A 15,858-nucleotide genomic window follows, 5' to 3' on the forward strand; every position below is an offset into this window, starting at 1 on the left:
CCTACTTGGAGGATCAGAACAACGAGGAATCGCTACATGTTCAACATCGCCCACTTTCGAAGGTGCGAAATTCAGAATTGTTAATGAATTTGTTTTTTAGATAATGCAAACGAGTTCCAGCCTCTACAAAGTGTATATGGCCAAAAGATTATTACAAAACAAAGCCATCCATGGTCGAATTGGGGGAAAATTTAAGAGAAAATGATCTAAACCAATCCTGAGGTTATGCTTCCACCCCCGATTAGCTATTTCCAAGGCGACGGTCTCCAAAGCAAGACTCGTCCTTCGGAATAGCACCTTCATCATATCTTCATGCTGTAGGTGCACCCATAGGCGCAACCAATAGGTCCCCCTGAAAATAGCTTGTATAAATGAAGAATACTTGGTTTTGTTAAAAATAATATCACTACGATATCTCCAAATAACCCAACACAATGCAGCTGCCCCCACTAACATGACATGTCTCTCTTTGTCACTAAAATTTGAGAGCCAATTCTCTAGCATATGAGAAACTGAAATTTGGCGGGGTTAACCCTGTAGCTAAATAGACTATCCTCCAAACCTCCTTTGCATGATGACAGTCAAAGAGGAGATGTGTATTCAATTCATTACAGTTACAGAAGCAACACTTCAAACTCCCCTTCCAATTCTTCCTCACTAGATTATCTTTTGTTAGGATAACTCCTCTTTGGAGATACCAAAAGAAAATCTTTATCTTGAGAGGGATTTTTTGTTTCCAAATCAATTTGTGGCGAAAGGGAGCATGCTGGTTCATCTCGTGGAGGTACATAGATCTAACAGTAAAGATCCGTCATTATGTAAATTCCATCTGAGATGATCTCCCCCTTCAACTAAATTGAAGTTGGTTATCTTAGCTACCAGGTCAAGCCATTCTTGGAGTTTTTCATCCACCAAAGCCCTTCTAAACAAAATGTTTAGGGGCTCTGAACTTAACACACTCGCTACTGATGCATGTGGTCTGCGAGCTATGTTGTAAATTCTTGGATACTGATCTTTGAATGGCCTTTGGCCCATCCAAGTATCCTCCCAAAATCTCGTTTGTTTTCCATCTTTAATCTCAAAGGATCCACATGCCAAGACCTCTTCTTTAATCTTCATTAATCCTCTTCAAAAATGAGAGTCGTTTGGTTTAGCTTGGACTTGTGGTAGAGATTTTGAGCTCAAATATTTATTTCTGAGTATTGCCACGTGCCTTTGCCGTTAACCAGGTTAACTATCCATTTGCTTAGAAGGCACTTATTCTGAACCTTGAGATCAATGAGTCCAAGGCCCCCTTGATCTTTAGGGCGGCAGAGAATGTCCCATTTAGCTAAGCGGTATTTTTTCGGGTCAGTTGGATCCATGCCACTCCAATTTCTTGAAATTGGATCTCATGTTGAAATCCATGCCATTGAGTGGCGTGATTTTCAACATGACACCCAATTTCACGGAGTTGTGGTGGCATGAATCGAATTTTCCCTATTTTTTCTTATCTAAGCCACCTTGCCAAAAGAAACATGATCTGTATTGATCAAGTTTCTTAAGAATCCCTTTGGGTATCTCAAAAAATGACATCATGAACATGGGTAAGCTGCAAAGCACTGAGTTTAGGAGAACTAATCTGCCTCCATAAGACAAATACTTAGCTTTCCAACATGTTAATTTCTTTTCAAAACATTCTTCGACTTTCCTCCAATCAATATTATGGAGCTGTCGAAAATGCATTGGGATGCCCAAATATCTGAAAGGATACTCCCCAGCATTGCATCCAAAGAGTTCGATATACTCATCTTCAAACTCTTTCGCTTGTCCATAACAAATGATTTCACTTTTATGAAAATTTATCTTAAGACCAGACATCTGTTCAAAAACACTTAATAAAGGTTTCATATTTTTTGCTTGTTCGATGTCATGGTCCAAAAAAATGATGGTATCATCTGCATATTGCAAAATTGACAAGCCATCGTCCACTAGGTGTGGTATAACACCACTGATTTGTCCATCGTCCTTAGCTCTTTTAATCAAAATTGCTAGCATATCTGCAACTATATTAAATAGGACTGGAGACATAGGATCGCCTTGTCTAAGCCCCCTCTTAGTTTGGAAGTAATAACCAATGTCATCATTGACCTTAACCCCAACACTGCCCCCCTTAATCATTCCTTCAACCCATCTACACCATTTGGGTGAGAACCCTTTCATTCTTAGAGTTTGTTGAAGGAATGACCATTTAACTTTGTCATAGGCCTTTTCAAAGTCAATTTTGAAAATGACCCCATCTCGTTTCTTAGTGTGTAGCTCGTGAATGGTTTCGTGGATTGTGACCACCCCCTCTATGATATTTCTACCCGGCATAAAAGTAGTTTGGGAGGGACTGACCACCGTTTGAGCTACCTTATTCAACCTATTGGTGCCAACTTTTGTGAAAATCTTGAAGCTGACATTGAGAACACAGATTGGCCTATATTGTTGTATCTGTTTGGCATCCACTGTCTTTGGAAGTAGTGTAATCACCCCAAAGTTAAGACTATAAAGGGGTAGGCATTCTTCATGGAAATCTTTAAAGAGTGCCATAAGGTCCTCCTTTATTATTTCCCAGAATACTTGATAATTCTGCTGGGAAACCATCAGGACTAGGGGCTTTATTGTGTTCCATTTGAAACACCGCCTCCTTCACCTCTATCTCAGTGAAAGCAGATATCAGGGTCTCATTCTCTATTTCTGTTACTTGAGGAATGTCATTTATTCGACATTCCACAAGTGAAATGCCATTCTCATCTGGTTGACCAAACAAGTTCTTATAATCATTTGTGAATGAATTTGTTTTGCTTTTACGTTGTGCAAAGTAGAGCCACAATTATTATTGACTGGCTAATTAGTGTTGCTTCCTAGTAGGAGCATACAAAACCACGTGCCCCTCTCTCACACACACAAAGGAAATATCGACAGAAACTAACAATTTAGCAATTTATTAGAACTGGAGGCCAATCCTCTGGTTGGCTGAAGACACAAACTCTTTACCGTGCAGACCCCTCCCGATGCTAGCCACTTGTCCAACCAGAGGATCGGACGGCACGCTTGGCATCGAGAGGGGTCCACACGGTCCCCACTGAATTTTTTTCCCAAAAGTCTGGAGTGTTGTTGAAAGTGATCGGATGCTCTAGCCTAAGAGGGGGAGGGAGTGAATTAGACACTCTTAAAATTTTAACATATGACTCCAACTAGTTTGCACAAAACTTAAACTAAAACAAGCTATCTAGATGTGCAACTATGGTTCACCTTAGTGTGTAACCCTCATCCCAAAAGAGTTTTACAACCTATAGCCAATCCTAGCAAGATACTACACTAAGAAGATAAAGGCACACAAGTTGCAATATGAAATACGGAAGTTTAAAGAGAGGGATGAGAGGAAGCGAACTCTCGACACGAGGATTTATCCCGTGGTTCGGATTATCACAAAGGCGCCCCTACGTCCACGTTGTTGAAGCACTCACGAAGAGTATCGCTTCTCGGCAATCAAGTCTCTTCCGTGAACACAATCATGGTCACCTTAATCCCGATCTTCACTAAGGGAGATTGCCCACGAAGGATGGGTCTCCGTCCCCCGCACAATATCGTCGACGTCGCTCCACACCAAGCCGGAGGGTCGTTGACTTGCCGGCGAGCCACCAATTGCTCCAAGGGACCGGCACACCGTAATACAAGTGTGGTTCACTCTAGAACCAGCCACAAGAATCTCAACCTTGCTTGTTCACTCACTCAAGAGCTAATCTAGCACTCACACTTTACAAAGCTAGTGCTAAAACCTAAGGATATGATCAATGAGCTCTTGTATGGCTTGGAGGTGTTCTTGGGTGTGTATGAGATGTCCTGGGACTCCAGCAAACTCAAAATGGCCAGGGTGAGACGTATATATAGGCCACCAACTCGAACTAGCCGTTAGCCAGTTTCTGGGTAGGCATCGGAACTTCCAATGCATAGGGCATCGGTTCTTCCGATCACTCTGCACTCTGAAGTAGCCGTTGGCAACTCTGACACTTCTGCAGCTGAATTGGCAACCACCGGTTTAACCGATGACTTAGTGTCGGTTCAACCGGTGCCTCTTGATCTCCATGTAGCCGCTGCCCTTGCTGACGTCATTGCACTGAAGGCGTGGCTCCCTCGCGCTTGACATCGTCTCTGGAACATAGTACGTTTATTGCACCGACGCTTCTCTTGACACCGTCGGTTCAACCGGTGCTTTATTCTTTCTTCACTTAATCTCCAGAGGTGCTCAGTCTTGCACCAAAGCCAGGCCATCGGATCTTCCAACAACCATCGGATGCACCGATGCTATAGGCATCGGTTCTTCCGGTGCTATTGGTTTCAGTAGAACTCGTCCAATTCAGCGTTTCTTTGAGTTCTTTCTTCGTGTATTGCTTTGCATGATCTTTTTACTTCATCCCTGGGATTTTAGAAATATTCACTTAACAAAACTATTAGTCTCATTGATTGCGTTATCATACGATCACCAAAATCACTCGAAATGGCATAAATGGTGCCATGTTCGTTACAGTTGTTTGGTACCCTCCAGCTGATTGATACTCCTTCCATCCACTTTTGATAGCTATATTTCAAAACTTCAAATGTTCAAAAATGATAGCTATATTTGCTATTGGCATGGGTTGTGGCAATAAACAGCACTAGAAACGATGAGTTCTCAGTTAAAACATTGGAGGATCAACAAAAATTCTATGTTGTATTTATGAGATTAATAAGCACACTTGGTGCCCCTTGGACATTGTGTCATATGGAAATATATCTATCATACTTGGATGTCATACTTGGATGGAGGAAGTATCTACCAAAAACCATGCACAAACGTGTGAGACCCAGCCAATGTACCACTTGAATAAACAGCAATTGCTACCACAATTACCAGAGGGCACAACATCACATAAACAGCCTGCAGAAATTACTAGTGTACTGTTTAGCACAGGCGAACCAATTACACGTCAGAATAATCCATCCTCGCAGACACAGTTACGTACCCGTTAATTAGCAGCGCCCCTGCTTAATCACCTGCTGGTTAGGTTACAATCAGCATAACCAACTCGATTTTTTTTTTGAAAAAGTCCAACTCGATTATTTTGTGGCAGATCGACACAGCACACACCTCTCGGTGGTGTGTATACCGGTAGTGCTAGCTGCATGATGACAGAAGAGAGAGAGCATGCTCTAAATTTAGATAGGTTTATCTGATCTGGAAGTGGTTCCGTGACGGGTTCCCTGGGTGGCTCCGGCCGTCCTGGTCGCCGCCGCCGCCGTGCCTATCCGCCGAGCTCTTCCGGCGCCGTGCGTTGTGCCCCATCAGGCGCCGGCGGCAGCTGTGCTTGTCGCCGTCGAACTCCAACAGCTCATGAAACCTTACAAAAACGGAGACCAAGCAAGAGGAGGACGGAACACATGCATCAGACAAAATTCATCTGGAGCAGTACAGTTTTCACTAGCTAGTACCTTGAAATTTCTAAGTTTTCACGGTAAACTGTTTAAAATTTCAGCACATCAATTTGGATAAGAGCACCATAAGAAGATCAGAACGACAAGTGTTGTGTCTCATCTGTTCTTTCAGTTATCGATTGCCAGTTGCAACAGTTTTTTTTTTTTGCTCGATGACATACATGGGCTTTATCAGAGCCTCAGTCAACAGCACTAGGGCTGAACAGTACTACCAGGGACCAACAAGAACCATTCATCAGGCACATTAATATCAGGCTACAAATTAAAGGTCTCAATATGCTGAAAGCCACAAGAATAAATAGGAGAACGAGATCAATAACTTTTCTCTTTTGAAACAGAGAATGAGATCAATAGTGAAATGACTCAAATCTGAACATCAATAGCATGCAAGTGCTTCCCATTTGCAGTTTATGCTCCTGAACATAGAGCGAGATGGTCGAAGAAGCATAGGTAGATAAGCATATCGTCAGGGACAGAGACCAAAACTATCCCGTGTCCACAACTTGACTCATCAAAGACAGCACGTCTACGACACTGATCAGCAAAGGCCACACATTTGGCAAAGATGTGCAGGCTTTCGCAGCTCAATCGGGAAGGCCGAATCTGCCTGGGAGAGCCAGATCCGCCGGCCTGGATCCGGCCAGCCGTTGTTGTTCTAGCAAGAGGCCGGCTGGCCGGCCCGGCCACTCCCCGATCGGCCGGGTCAAGCTCAATCTTTCCATCGGCTACCGGCCTACCGCCATGCTAACCCCACCGACAAAAAGCAAGAAGGGGGAAAGGACAATCATGTCCTGCCAGTTGGCCACTATGCTCACTCTCATGTGAACGTACGAAACACGAAGGGGGGCTTTGGCGCACCATCAAAAAGCGAAAGTAATCCGCTGAGGTAGCATGAAAACCTAGTCTGTCCCCATATCCTGCTTCTCTTCTCTCTTTAATTTCTCTCTTTACTAGCACACAAAGGTTAGTTTCTCCTTGTAAAGCGTCCTCGAACAGACCAGTAACTTCCACTGATGATCCATATTTTCAGTGCGTCAGGGTATCAGTTAGGCTTCAGATTAGACCGCTAGCTAAACCCGTGGCTGCTGCAGCCACCAAAAGAGGAACTGTGATACCCAAATTAATCCAGATGTTATGTCACGCTTGAATCTGTAAGGGGCTTGGGGCTATTTTGCACTTTAACTAGCTAGTTGTTGCAGAGCCAAGAACCAAACAGAGCATGGCCGCCCAAGAGCTAGCACGAGAGAAACGGCAAGATCGATCTTGACCTGAAACCAGGACGAGAATCTAACAGCTAGCTTTTCTTGGATCATGCAATCCATTATCCAAGAAAAGCTATAAGATTTTTGAAGATCCATACATCTCAAGGACTAGTTTTTTTAAAAAAAGAAAAGAACGAATTGAGCTATATTTTATTTAATTGTACGAACTCAAAGTGGACGGTGCTTTATTTGAGCTCTTGGTCTTGCAAATTTTCACCCATGTGCTGCGGGCTATATCGGGAGGTTTCGGCTTACCGGCTGCATTGCTGGCAGAAGCGCTGGCGGAGGCCGGCGACGAGCACGGCGAGCTCCTTGGAGTGCGGCTCGCACACCTTGTGCCTCCGGTAGTACCGTCTCGCAACGTGCAGGTCGGCGGCGCACCGCTCCACCTGGCAGCTCGGGCCGCCGCCCGCCGCGCCCCTCCTCGCGGCCACCGGGTCCGAGGAGCCGGAGGCACCGCCCACGGCAGCCAGCGTCGCAGGGTTCTCGTCCTCTTCCGCATGCGGCGACAGCGCCCCGTTGGCCTGGCCGGCCGCCGCGGCGGCGGCGAGCGCGGCCATGGACGCCGCCGCCGAGCTCGACGGGCCCTTGCGGTCCATGGCGGCGCCGTCGGGGGAGGAGAGCTGGCGTGGTGGATGTGGAGCTCGGGAGCCGCGCTTGCTAGCTTGCTTAGCTCTCATGAGCGGAGGACGATGACGCGAAGGGGGACGGCGGGGGCGGTTGACAGGGATATAAAGGCGGGCGCCGTGTGTGTGGAGGCAGGGCGCCCATGTGGGCCCCGCGCCATAGCGGGTTCGTGTACCTACACGTTATATGCATACACCGATACACGTGTGCATGTATGCCTTAGCAGCATGGGCCATTGGGGCGTATGCGTCTGTGTGTGTGTGTGTGTGTGTGTGTGTGTATACACACACACACGACCATTCTTACTAGTGTCTTTTTTAAAGAAGGAAAGATCAGGTGGACCTGGCAACTGGCATAATATCGAGCCATGTGGTAGAGCTAGAAGCCTCAGATGAAAGTTGTCGAATGAAAATACAAAGCTGTAAGTAGCCTTGGATTGAAGCTAGCAGTACAAGCAAAGCGTACAGTAGGCACATTGCGTTTTCTTATTTGTCAGCTGCTTGAAAGTTGCAACTTGCAAGCACGGCTTAGTCTCTTACTGGTTTTGCTATCGAATAATCACCAAACAAAACAGCATAGTAGATAGGTAGCAGCCAGGACTGTCGTGCACCACTAATTGTCCAGTCCTCGCGCGGAGATGAGACGAGACGACCCCCAATCCTCTGACGGAACCAGGGTTAACCATTTCGTTTTCCGGTCAAATCCCGGTGTTTAGCGGAAACGGAATTCCGTTCCGAAATTTCGGTAAATTTCGACGAATTTCGTTGAATTTCGGTTGAAATTTGTTGAATTTTGAATTTGAAAACGAAATATACCGAAAAATACCGAAATTTCGGATCCCGGTAACTAGCGGAAACGAAAAATTTTCCGAAATTTCGCCGAAATTGTTAACCCTGGACGGAACGCGAGGATCGGCGTCCCGTGCGAGACCGGCCGCCGGGACTCCGAGCACACGGCACGGGCGAGCAATCGCGAGGGGGCCGGGCCGGGGCCGATGGCCGCAGATCGAAGCGTACCACGCGTGCGTGTGCGTGGGTGCTGGGGCTGCGGCGCACTCATCGCTGACCCCTACGGCCGGGAACGCCGCGCGGCACGCCGGTGACTGCCCCGGCGTGGTGCGGCTGCATCGCCGTACCGCGCGAGGGCGCCATCCAATGGGGGCGAGTCCGGGCAGGGCGGGCCTGATCGGTGGAGTGGAGTGGAGTGGAGTGCAGCGGGGAGGCGACGACGAGGGGGACGGAGCTGGAGATGAGTCACCCGGCGGGCCGGACGACCGGGCGCCGGGCCTCGCCCTCGATATCGATCTGCTCCCGCGCGCCGTGCCGGGTGCCACGGCTCCGACAAATATTTGACCGCGCTAATTTCCGGTGAAATTATTAACAGCGGCGCAGCGACCGACGACGACACGACCGGTGGTGGATGGCTTGGCGCGTTTGTCTCTTTCGCTGCTTGCTTGACTCTAGAAGCTTTGAACATAGATTGTGTGTGTGTCCATTAACATCGTCGGCCAACAACTACGTTGGACGATCGACACTGCTCATGAAGTTCAAAAACGTTAGTTTCATGCGTACTGTCAATGCAAGTCACGTGCTTCAATTTAGTTACATTATTATTATCTTTGTAGTACTACCTCTGTCCCAAAATACAAGTATTTGTTGATTTTTGCTAATCATATTTGACCATTCGTCTTATTCAAAAAATTTAAGAAAAATAAAAATAATTAAGATATACTTCAAATATATATATAGATAAAATTTATCATAACAAAATAAATAATATTTTCACAATTTTTTGGAATAAGACGAATGGTTAAACATGATCAGCAGATGTCAACAAATGTTTATATTTTGAGACCGAGGTAGTACTCCGTAGTAGTTAGCCGTCAAAATCACCTGTTGACTGCACACCAGTACACCTACTATTGGTGCTTCTGAATTCAAGCAAAATGCACGAGAGTTTACGGTTGTGCCGTTGTGGAATGGTGGTGCATGTGATGCTTATATCCAGAAACTTTCGTCAGGAGAGGTCCGGTAAGTCGCGTGCCATTTCGCGTTTGCTCCATGCAGCATGCCTTTGATGAGTGACTTCGCGCACTCGTGAGCCAGTGCTCACGCCTTCCCTTTTTTGGTAATTAAATGTTGGATATCATGTGTTGAGAACGAAGCTCGGTAAGAAATTAAAGGTGGCGTTGTTTTCACCTTTTCCAGGATTCCTGCCGATGTAAGCTGTTGCTTTCGCGGTTTCACGATTTTTTTTTCATAGTATCATCTGTCGACCATCATATCGTCACCCTTCCGCATGTTTGGTTGCAGTTGCAGATATTCTTTTACAGGACAAGATGGGTACCAATCACTGATTCACTGTTACTGGCTTTGGATCAAACTAGTCTAAAAAGGTGTGATGGGGGAACATGCGACCTGCAAGCCACACACCTTATTGATCCTAATTATTGTTGGGGCTTCTGAATTCTAGCAAAATGCACGAGAGCCCAGGTTCATCACAAGATAAGTCTAAGAAATTTCTGCATATATGCATGCGTGGCCTAGCCAGGCCAAACGAACCCTGGAGGATTACTACTAGCTAGATCAGAGCCTGTTTGGACGATGCCAAGCCAAATTTTGACGACCGTTATTTGTTAAAGAATTTAGCCGTCCTTATGAAAAGTTATTTGGCTAGCGAATCTTTCATCTTTTTTTTCTTCTCAAGAAAACTGGGATGAAGAAATTAAAGCGTCGTTCAAACCCAACTTTTGCTGGAGGATATTTTGCTTTGTTCACAAACAAAATGATAATTTGTCTATCAAGAATTCGACGCTGCCCACGTTCTAGTAACATGGTTGATTGGAAAACCGCAAGCCAAACATAGAGCGATAAGATATGATAAGAACGTTTGCCATGTAATTTGCTAGCCAAATATATTGAAGTTTTTCTTTGACAAGTTACAACCTCCGTTCTAAAATATAACAACCTTTTGACTTGATCCAAGTCAAATATTTTCATCTTTGACCAATAATATCTTTAAAAATAATTATTTTATAGAAAATATTACATGTTGTGATAGTTGCTTTTCATTATGAATAAAATGATATCACTTTTATGTTGTCAATTTTTATAGTTTAAAAGATACTAGGCGTATAGCCCGCGTATTTGCACGGCTAGTATTGAAAATTCAAAAATTTGCATGTTGTTGTATCCTTAAAGATTATACTATTTTTACCATACATAACTCTGTTCATTATCGTAAGTTATGTCTTATTGTTGGTTAAAACAATTCAAATATGATCTACCTATAATAACAATTTGATTAGTTGAGCTTTAATAATATTATGTATAAAATTATTTTTATTTTCATTTTATTTTGATTGATTGATGTTAGCTTTATATTTTATTAATAACATATGTTTGTAACTGATACATAGCTAAATGGTATTTTATATTTAATTTTTCATAATGGCATTGGTGGGTGATTTTTAATTAGGCACAGGGATATTTTAGGCTAACTTTTATCATAATGGTAGTGATGGGTAATTTTTATTTTTCATTTTTTCTCTGATTAACGTGGGAATTTCTAGTCGTGGAGGCTTCGTTTGTTGGTCAAGTAATAAGATACTCCCTCCTTCCTCGTTTATAAGGCACGGTGGAACATTGCACGGTCTTCCAAACGATACTTTGACTATTTATTTGTCATATATTATATCATTTATTGTCGTGGTGCTAGAAGGAGACCACAGCCGGGTGGCGGACGGCACCCGCCCTAGCCCAGAGGGTGTGTACTCAGGGGGTAGCTAGTCTTAGATCGATCTCACTCAAGAACACGAGGAACACAGCAGGATTTAGAGTGGTTCGGGCCGCCGGAGCGTAATACCCTACGTCCACTGTGTGTTGTATTGCCTTCCCACGAGAGTGAGAAGGTGCGAGAGCTTGAGTCTTGAGAGAGTCCCAGTTCGTGTGGATCTTGTGTTCTAGCGGGCGTGCTCTCCCTTTTATATGTCCAAGGGGAGCACGTACACTGAGCGGGGCCCCGACAGGTGGGCCCGGCGATATATTTGATATTGTACACAGCGGAGCCTTAAATGCTACAGATCCGGAGATCTTCGTCGTCGGCTTCCGTGCGTAGCTTCTGACCAGGGATGGTCTTGAGCTGTCTTGTCGGAGTAGAGTCTAGCCTCTGGAGCCGCACGTCGAGGTCATGATGAAGCGCCGAACTACTGACTCAGTCCACTGTAGCAGTGTGCACTGTTGCTCCAGTCAGTAGCTGGTCATCATGACTCGTCGCGCATGCGCACGGCGCTGAGTCTTTAATGCTTGTCTTGGTAAATGACGAGCCGCGTCGGTAATTGGCGATCCATAGTGCGGACTGACTAAAGCTGCCCCGTGCCCAGAGGCAGCAGAGCCCACCTCAACCACTCGCACTTAATGCGGGTGGGTGAGGGAGCTTCCAGCGGAAGGCTTGCGCCCGCGCCCGCGTGACACGTGGCGGCTCCGGACCCCTCCCGAGCAGCTAGCTGAGCCGAGAGCTCACGGGGGTCCGGATAGGCACGTGGAGGTCCCGGACCCACCTGCGGGGGTCCGGATGGCACGTGGAGGTCCCGGACCCACCTGCGGGGGTCCGGGTCCGCGGCCACAGGTGCTGAGCATTTCCACCTCTGGGATACGTGGTGACACCGGACCCGTCCCCGAGCGGAAAGCGGGTCCGGGACCGTTGGTCCGGTGAGATGGAGTCGGACCCCAGGGGTCCGGCTACTCAGCTCCTTAGGGCGTAGTTACGGATAACTACGCGAGTCTTGGCACAGTAGGAGTGGGTACCCCAGTTGTAGGGTACCGACAGTGGCCCCCGGGCCCGCCTCGGGAGAGGCAACGAACCCGCAGGTGGGGCCACTACTGTGAGCAACTTGGCTGCTTCTGGCGCCCAGCGGTGCGCGCCGCAAGGGTCTTGCCCTGCATCGTCCATCCTTTGGGTCACCTGCTGCATCATCACGTTTGGACCTGCACATGACTCAAGGTAGATGCTTAGTAGCGTGCCCACGGGTCCCAAATCCTGTTGGCTGTAATCCTTTGAGATAGACAGCTAGGTTCAGTGAACGGAGCTCAAGGGGTCGGCCTTTAGGTTAAGAGAAAGTCCGGACCTCCAGGTTCCCAGTCCTAGGTACTACGGCACTCATTCACAGGAGGTGGTGCGTGCAGGCTTAGGGTACGGAACCAGGCTAAGCGGCTACACGGCTCCGGACCTCCCCGGAGAATGAGTGCGCTTCCCTGAGCCTGCAGGTTCCCAGGGGTCCGAACCCCTCTCTTCCATGAGGGGTCTTGAGCTAAGTCACTAACTAGCCAACTCAATTCGGACCACAATCACCGCACAAGAGTAAGAAGCCACGTGGGGGTTAGCGCAAACAGAATGCGTAGATTGAAATTGGAATGTAACATCCTTAGAGGCGAACTGAGAATAATTTTTTCCTTTAAAACTAGATGTACATGAGATGTGCGATGTAAGCCAGAACACGGGTTTATGAGGCCGGAGCTGTCCGGACCTCCGGGCCCCCAGTCTTAGGTACTACGGTACTCGCCCTAGAGAGGTAGAGCATGCAGGCTTAGGGTACGGAACCAGGCTAAGCGGCTACACGGCTCCGGACCTCCCCGGAGGGTGAGTACGCTTCCCTGAACCTGGTTTGCAGAGGTCCGGACCCCTCCACGGGGGAGGCTCACCGGACTGGACCACACGGAAGTACTACCTAGTTACAAAGGAAAATGTTTTATTCCCTGCTGGTCCTCTAAGGGTAGGACTTACAGAGATGTAGAGTCGGGGGTGCGACCGGAGTCGGCTTTCCGCCGGAGAGAGCCACCAGAGTCGGCTTAGTGCGACCGGAGTGGGCTTTTCGCCGGAGAGAGCCACCAGAGTCGGCTTAGTGCGACCGGAGTGGGCTTTTCGCCGGAGAGAGCCACCAGAGTCGGCTTAGTGCGACCGGAGTGGGCTTTTCGCCGGAGCGGGCTTCCTCACATGAGTGAGGTATGCTGCGAGCTGGGATTTGTCGCTCCGCCGCTCGCAGCTTGTGAGGGGGCCCCCGACGGGCGCCCTGACTCTTGCCGACGTGCAGCGCGCGCCGCTGCCGACGGTGGTTGCTCCACGGGCACGGCTGCCCCTGGCGCAGGAAGACGAGAGGCGTGTGGCGCGGATGACGACACACCCTCCGTCATCTCCACGTCGTCGTGGTGGTGGGAGTGCTCAACCACCCGAGCCATGGAGATGGGCAAGAGACGAACTGCGACCAGCTAGAAGTCCCCTACCTGGCGCGCCAAATGTCGTGGTGCTAGAAGGAGACCACAGCTGGGTGGCGGACGGCACCCGCCCTAGCCCAGAGGGTGTGTACTCAGGGGGTGGCTAGTCTTAGATCGATCTCACTCAAGAACACGAGGAACACAGCAGGATTTAGAGTGGTTCGGGCCGCCGGAGCGTAATACCCTACGTCCACTGTGTGTTGTATTGCCTTCCCACGAGAGTGAGAAGGTGCGAGAGCTTGAGTCTTGAGAGAGTCCCAGTTCGTGTGGATCTTGTGTTCTAGCGGGCGTGCTCTCCCTTTTATATGTCCAAGGGGAGCACGTACACTGAGCGGGGCCCCGACAGGTGGGCCCGGCGATATATTTGATATTGTACACAGCGGAGCCTTAAATGCTACAGATCCGGAGATCTTCGTCGTCGGCTTCCGTGCGTAGCTTCTGACCAGGGATGGTCTTGAGCTGTCTTGTCGGAGTAGAGTCTAGCCTCTGGAGCCGCACGTCGAGGTCATGATGAAGCGCCGAACTACTGACTCAGTCCACTGTAGCAGTGTGCACTGTTGCTCCAGTCAGTAGCTGGTCATCATGACTCGTCGCGCATGCGCACGGCGCTGAGTCTTTAATGCTTGTCTTGGTAAATGACGAGCCGCGTCGGTAATTGGCGATCCATAGTGCGGACTGACTAAAGCTGCCCCGTGCCCAGAGGCAGCAGAGCCCACCTCAACCACTCGCACTTAATGCGGGTGGGTGAGGGAGCTTCCAGCGGAAGGCTTGCGCCCGCGCCCGCGTGACACGTGGCGGCTCCGGACCCCTCCCGAGCAGCTAGCTCAGCCGAGAGCTCACGGGGGTCCGGATAGGCACGTGGAGGTCCCGGACCCACCTGCGGGGGTCCGGGTCCGCGGCCACAGGTACTGAGTATTTCCACCTCTAGGACACGTGGTGACACCGGACCCGTCCCCGAGCGGAAAGCGGGTCCGGGACCGTTGATCCGGTGAGATGGAGGCGGACCCCAGGGGTCCGGCTGCTCAGCTCCTTAGGGCGTAGTTACGGATAACTACGCGAGTCTTGGCACAGTAGGAGTGGGTACCCCAGTTGTAGGGTACCGACATTTATGATTATAAATTTATAATCATTGTAAACTATATTTGATGACGAATCCAATCATATAAAATTTACATTATAAAAATTAAAAATTAATAGTTAAATTATTGGTCAAAGATATAAATGTTTGAATTTTGATATGCGTGTGTGCCTTATAAACGAGAAAGGAGGGAGTAATAGATGACTCGGAGAAAATCTAAAAATAACTATATTTTTGGACGGAGGTAGTACTATGTACTGTTTTTTACTACTAGTAGTAGGAGATGTTTTACGGTTTCTTTTTAAGTGAAAAGACATGCAGTTGGTCGTAAGGCCATGACGATCAGTAAACAGCCAGGTATTGCATTATTTGGACATCTCTTTCAGCCCGTTGTGCCTTCCTTTTTTCCTCAGTGCTGAGCACTGTCTCAGTGGCCCATACGTACTATGTGGAATAAAATTGGGAATTATCATGGCCAGAAAGTGTACAGTAAAAAAGGTCGGAATAAATTCTAGCCGTGTGTTTCATATTTGACTGTTCTAACGGGTATCAAGGGCAACCAATGCAATCGTACCTTTTTTTTCATCACCAAATCATGACGAATTTGAGGCTCTTTGAAATTATGGAGAACCTAAAAGTTTGGTTGCGTATGCATTTTTTGCATGGAAGTCATAATACTCGTGTATTTGGACCGTAAGAAATGACCTTATATATTCTCTAGAACATTCAGCCCATCATTTCAAGTTGCAAGTGACAGGTCAGAGAACAAATTGCTCATAATTCTGAGTGCAAAAGGAAAGTATTCGCCCCCATCTAGAGCAATGGTTAGAGTCGTCTGGGTAATATAATTTCCTTACCCTTTTTTTATGTTTGCTTCATTTCATCTCTCCTTCTATTGGTTCGTACTCTTGCTTTTTTCTATATAATACTAGGCGAATACAGGATGAAGTAAAGTTCACCTGTCAATGACACAAAGCGGATCAAATCAAAAATTTAGATAAAAACTTTATGCTTTAAAAATGGGTATAGATATTACCAGCTATAGGAGAAACCTCTCTTATTTTTTATAGAAAATAGCTCTGCCCAATGTCCTAAGATGAGAGAGTGCGTGGTGATTAGCTCC

General features: G+C 47.4%; 1 protein-coding gene across 1 annotated transcript; it reads right to left on the minus strand.

Annotated features, from left to right (window-relative positions):
• Window positions 1–4,865: 4,865 nt before the first annotated feature.
• On the minus strand, window positions 4,866–7,465 carry LOC120661439 (squamosa promoter-binding-like protein 13). The gene is made up of 2 exons (XM_039940303.1): window positions 7,017–7,465; window positions 4,866–5,405 (listed from the first exon to the last, which is right to left on the minus strand). Exons 1-2 carry the CDS (start codon window positions 7,439–7,441, stop codon window positions 5,234–5,236), a joined length of 597 nt encoding a protein of 198 aa, XP_039796237.1. The 5' UTR covers window positions 7,442–7,465; the 3' UTR covers window positions 4,866–5,233.
• Between the last annotated feature and the right edge of the window lie 8,393 nt (window positions 7,466–15,858).

The sequence above is a fragment of the Panicum virgatum genome, chromosome 2N (assembly GCF_016808335.1).
Source record: "Panicum virgatum strain AP13 chromosome 2N, P.virgatum_v5, whole genome shotgun sequence".
Taxonomy (NCBI): Eukaryota; Viridiplantae; Streptophyta; class Magnoliopsida; order Poales; family Poaceae; genus Panicum; species Panicum virgatum.

Bases quoted from the DNA above. Each gene is read 5' to 3' on its own strand.
- LOC120661439 (XM_039940303.1), bottom strand. From the start codon at position 7,441: ATGAGAGCTAAGCAAGCTAGCAAGCGCGGCTCCCGAGCTCCACATCCA. The intron at 5,406-7,016 runs GTAAGCCGAAAC...CGTTTTTGTAAG, and splicing joins TTCTGCCAGCAATGCAGCCG to GTTTCATGAGCTGTTGGAGT.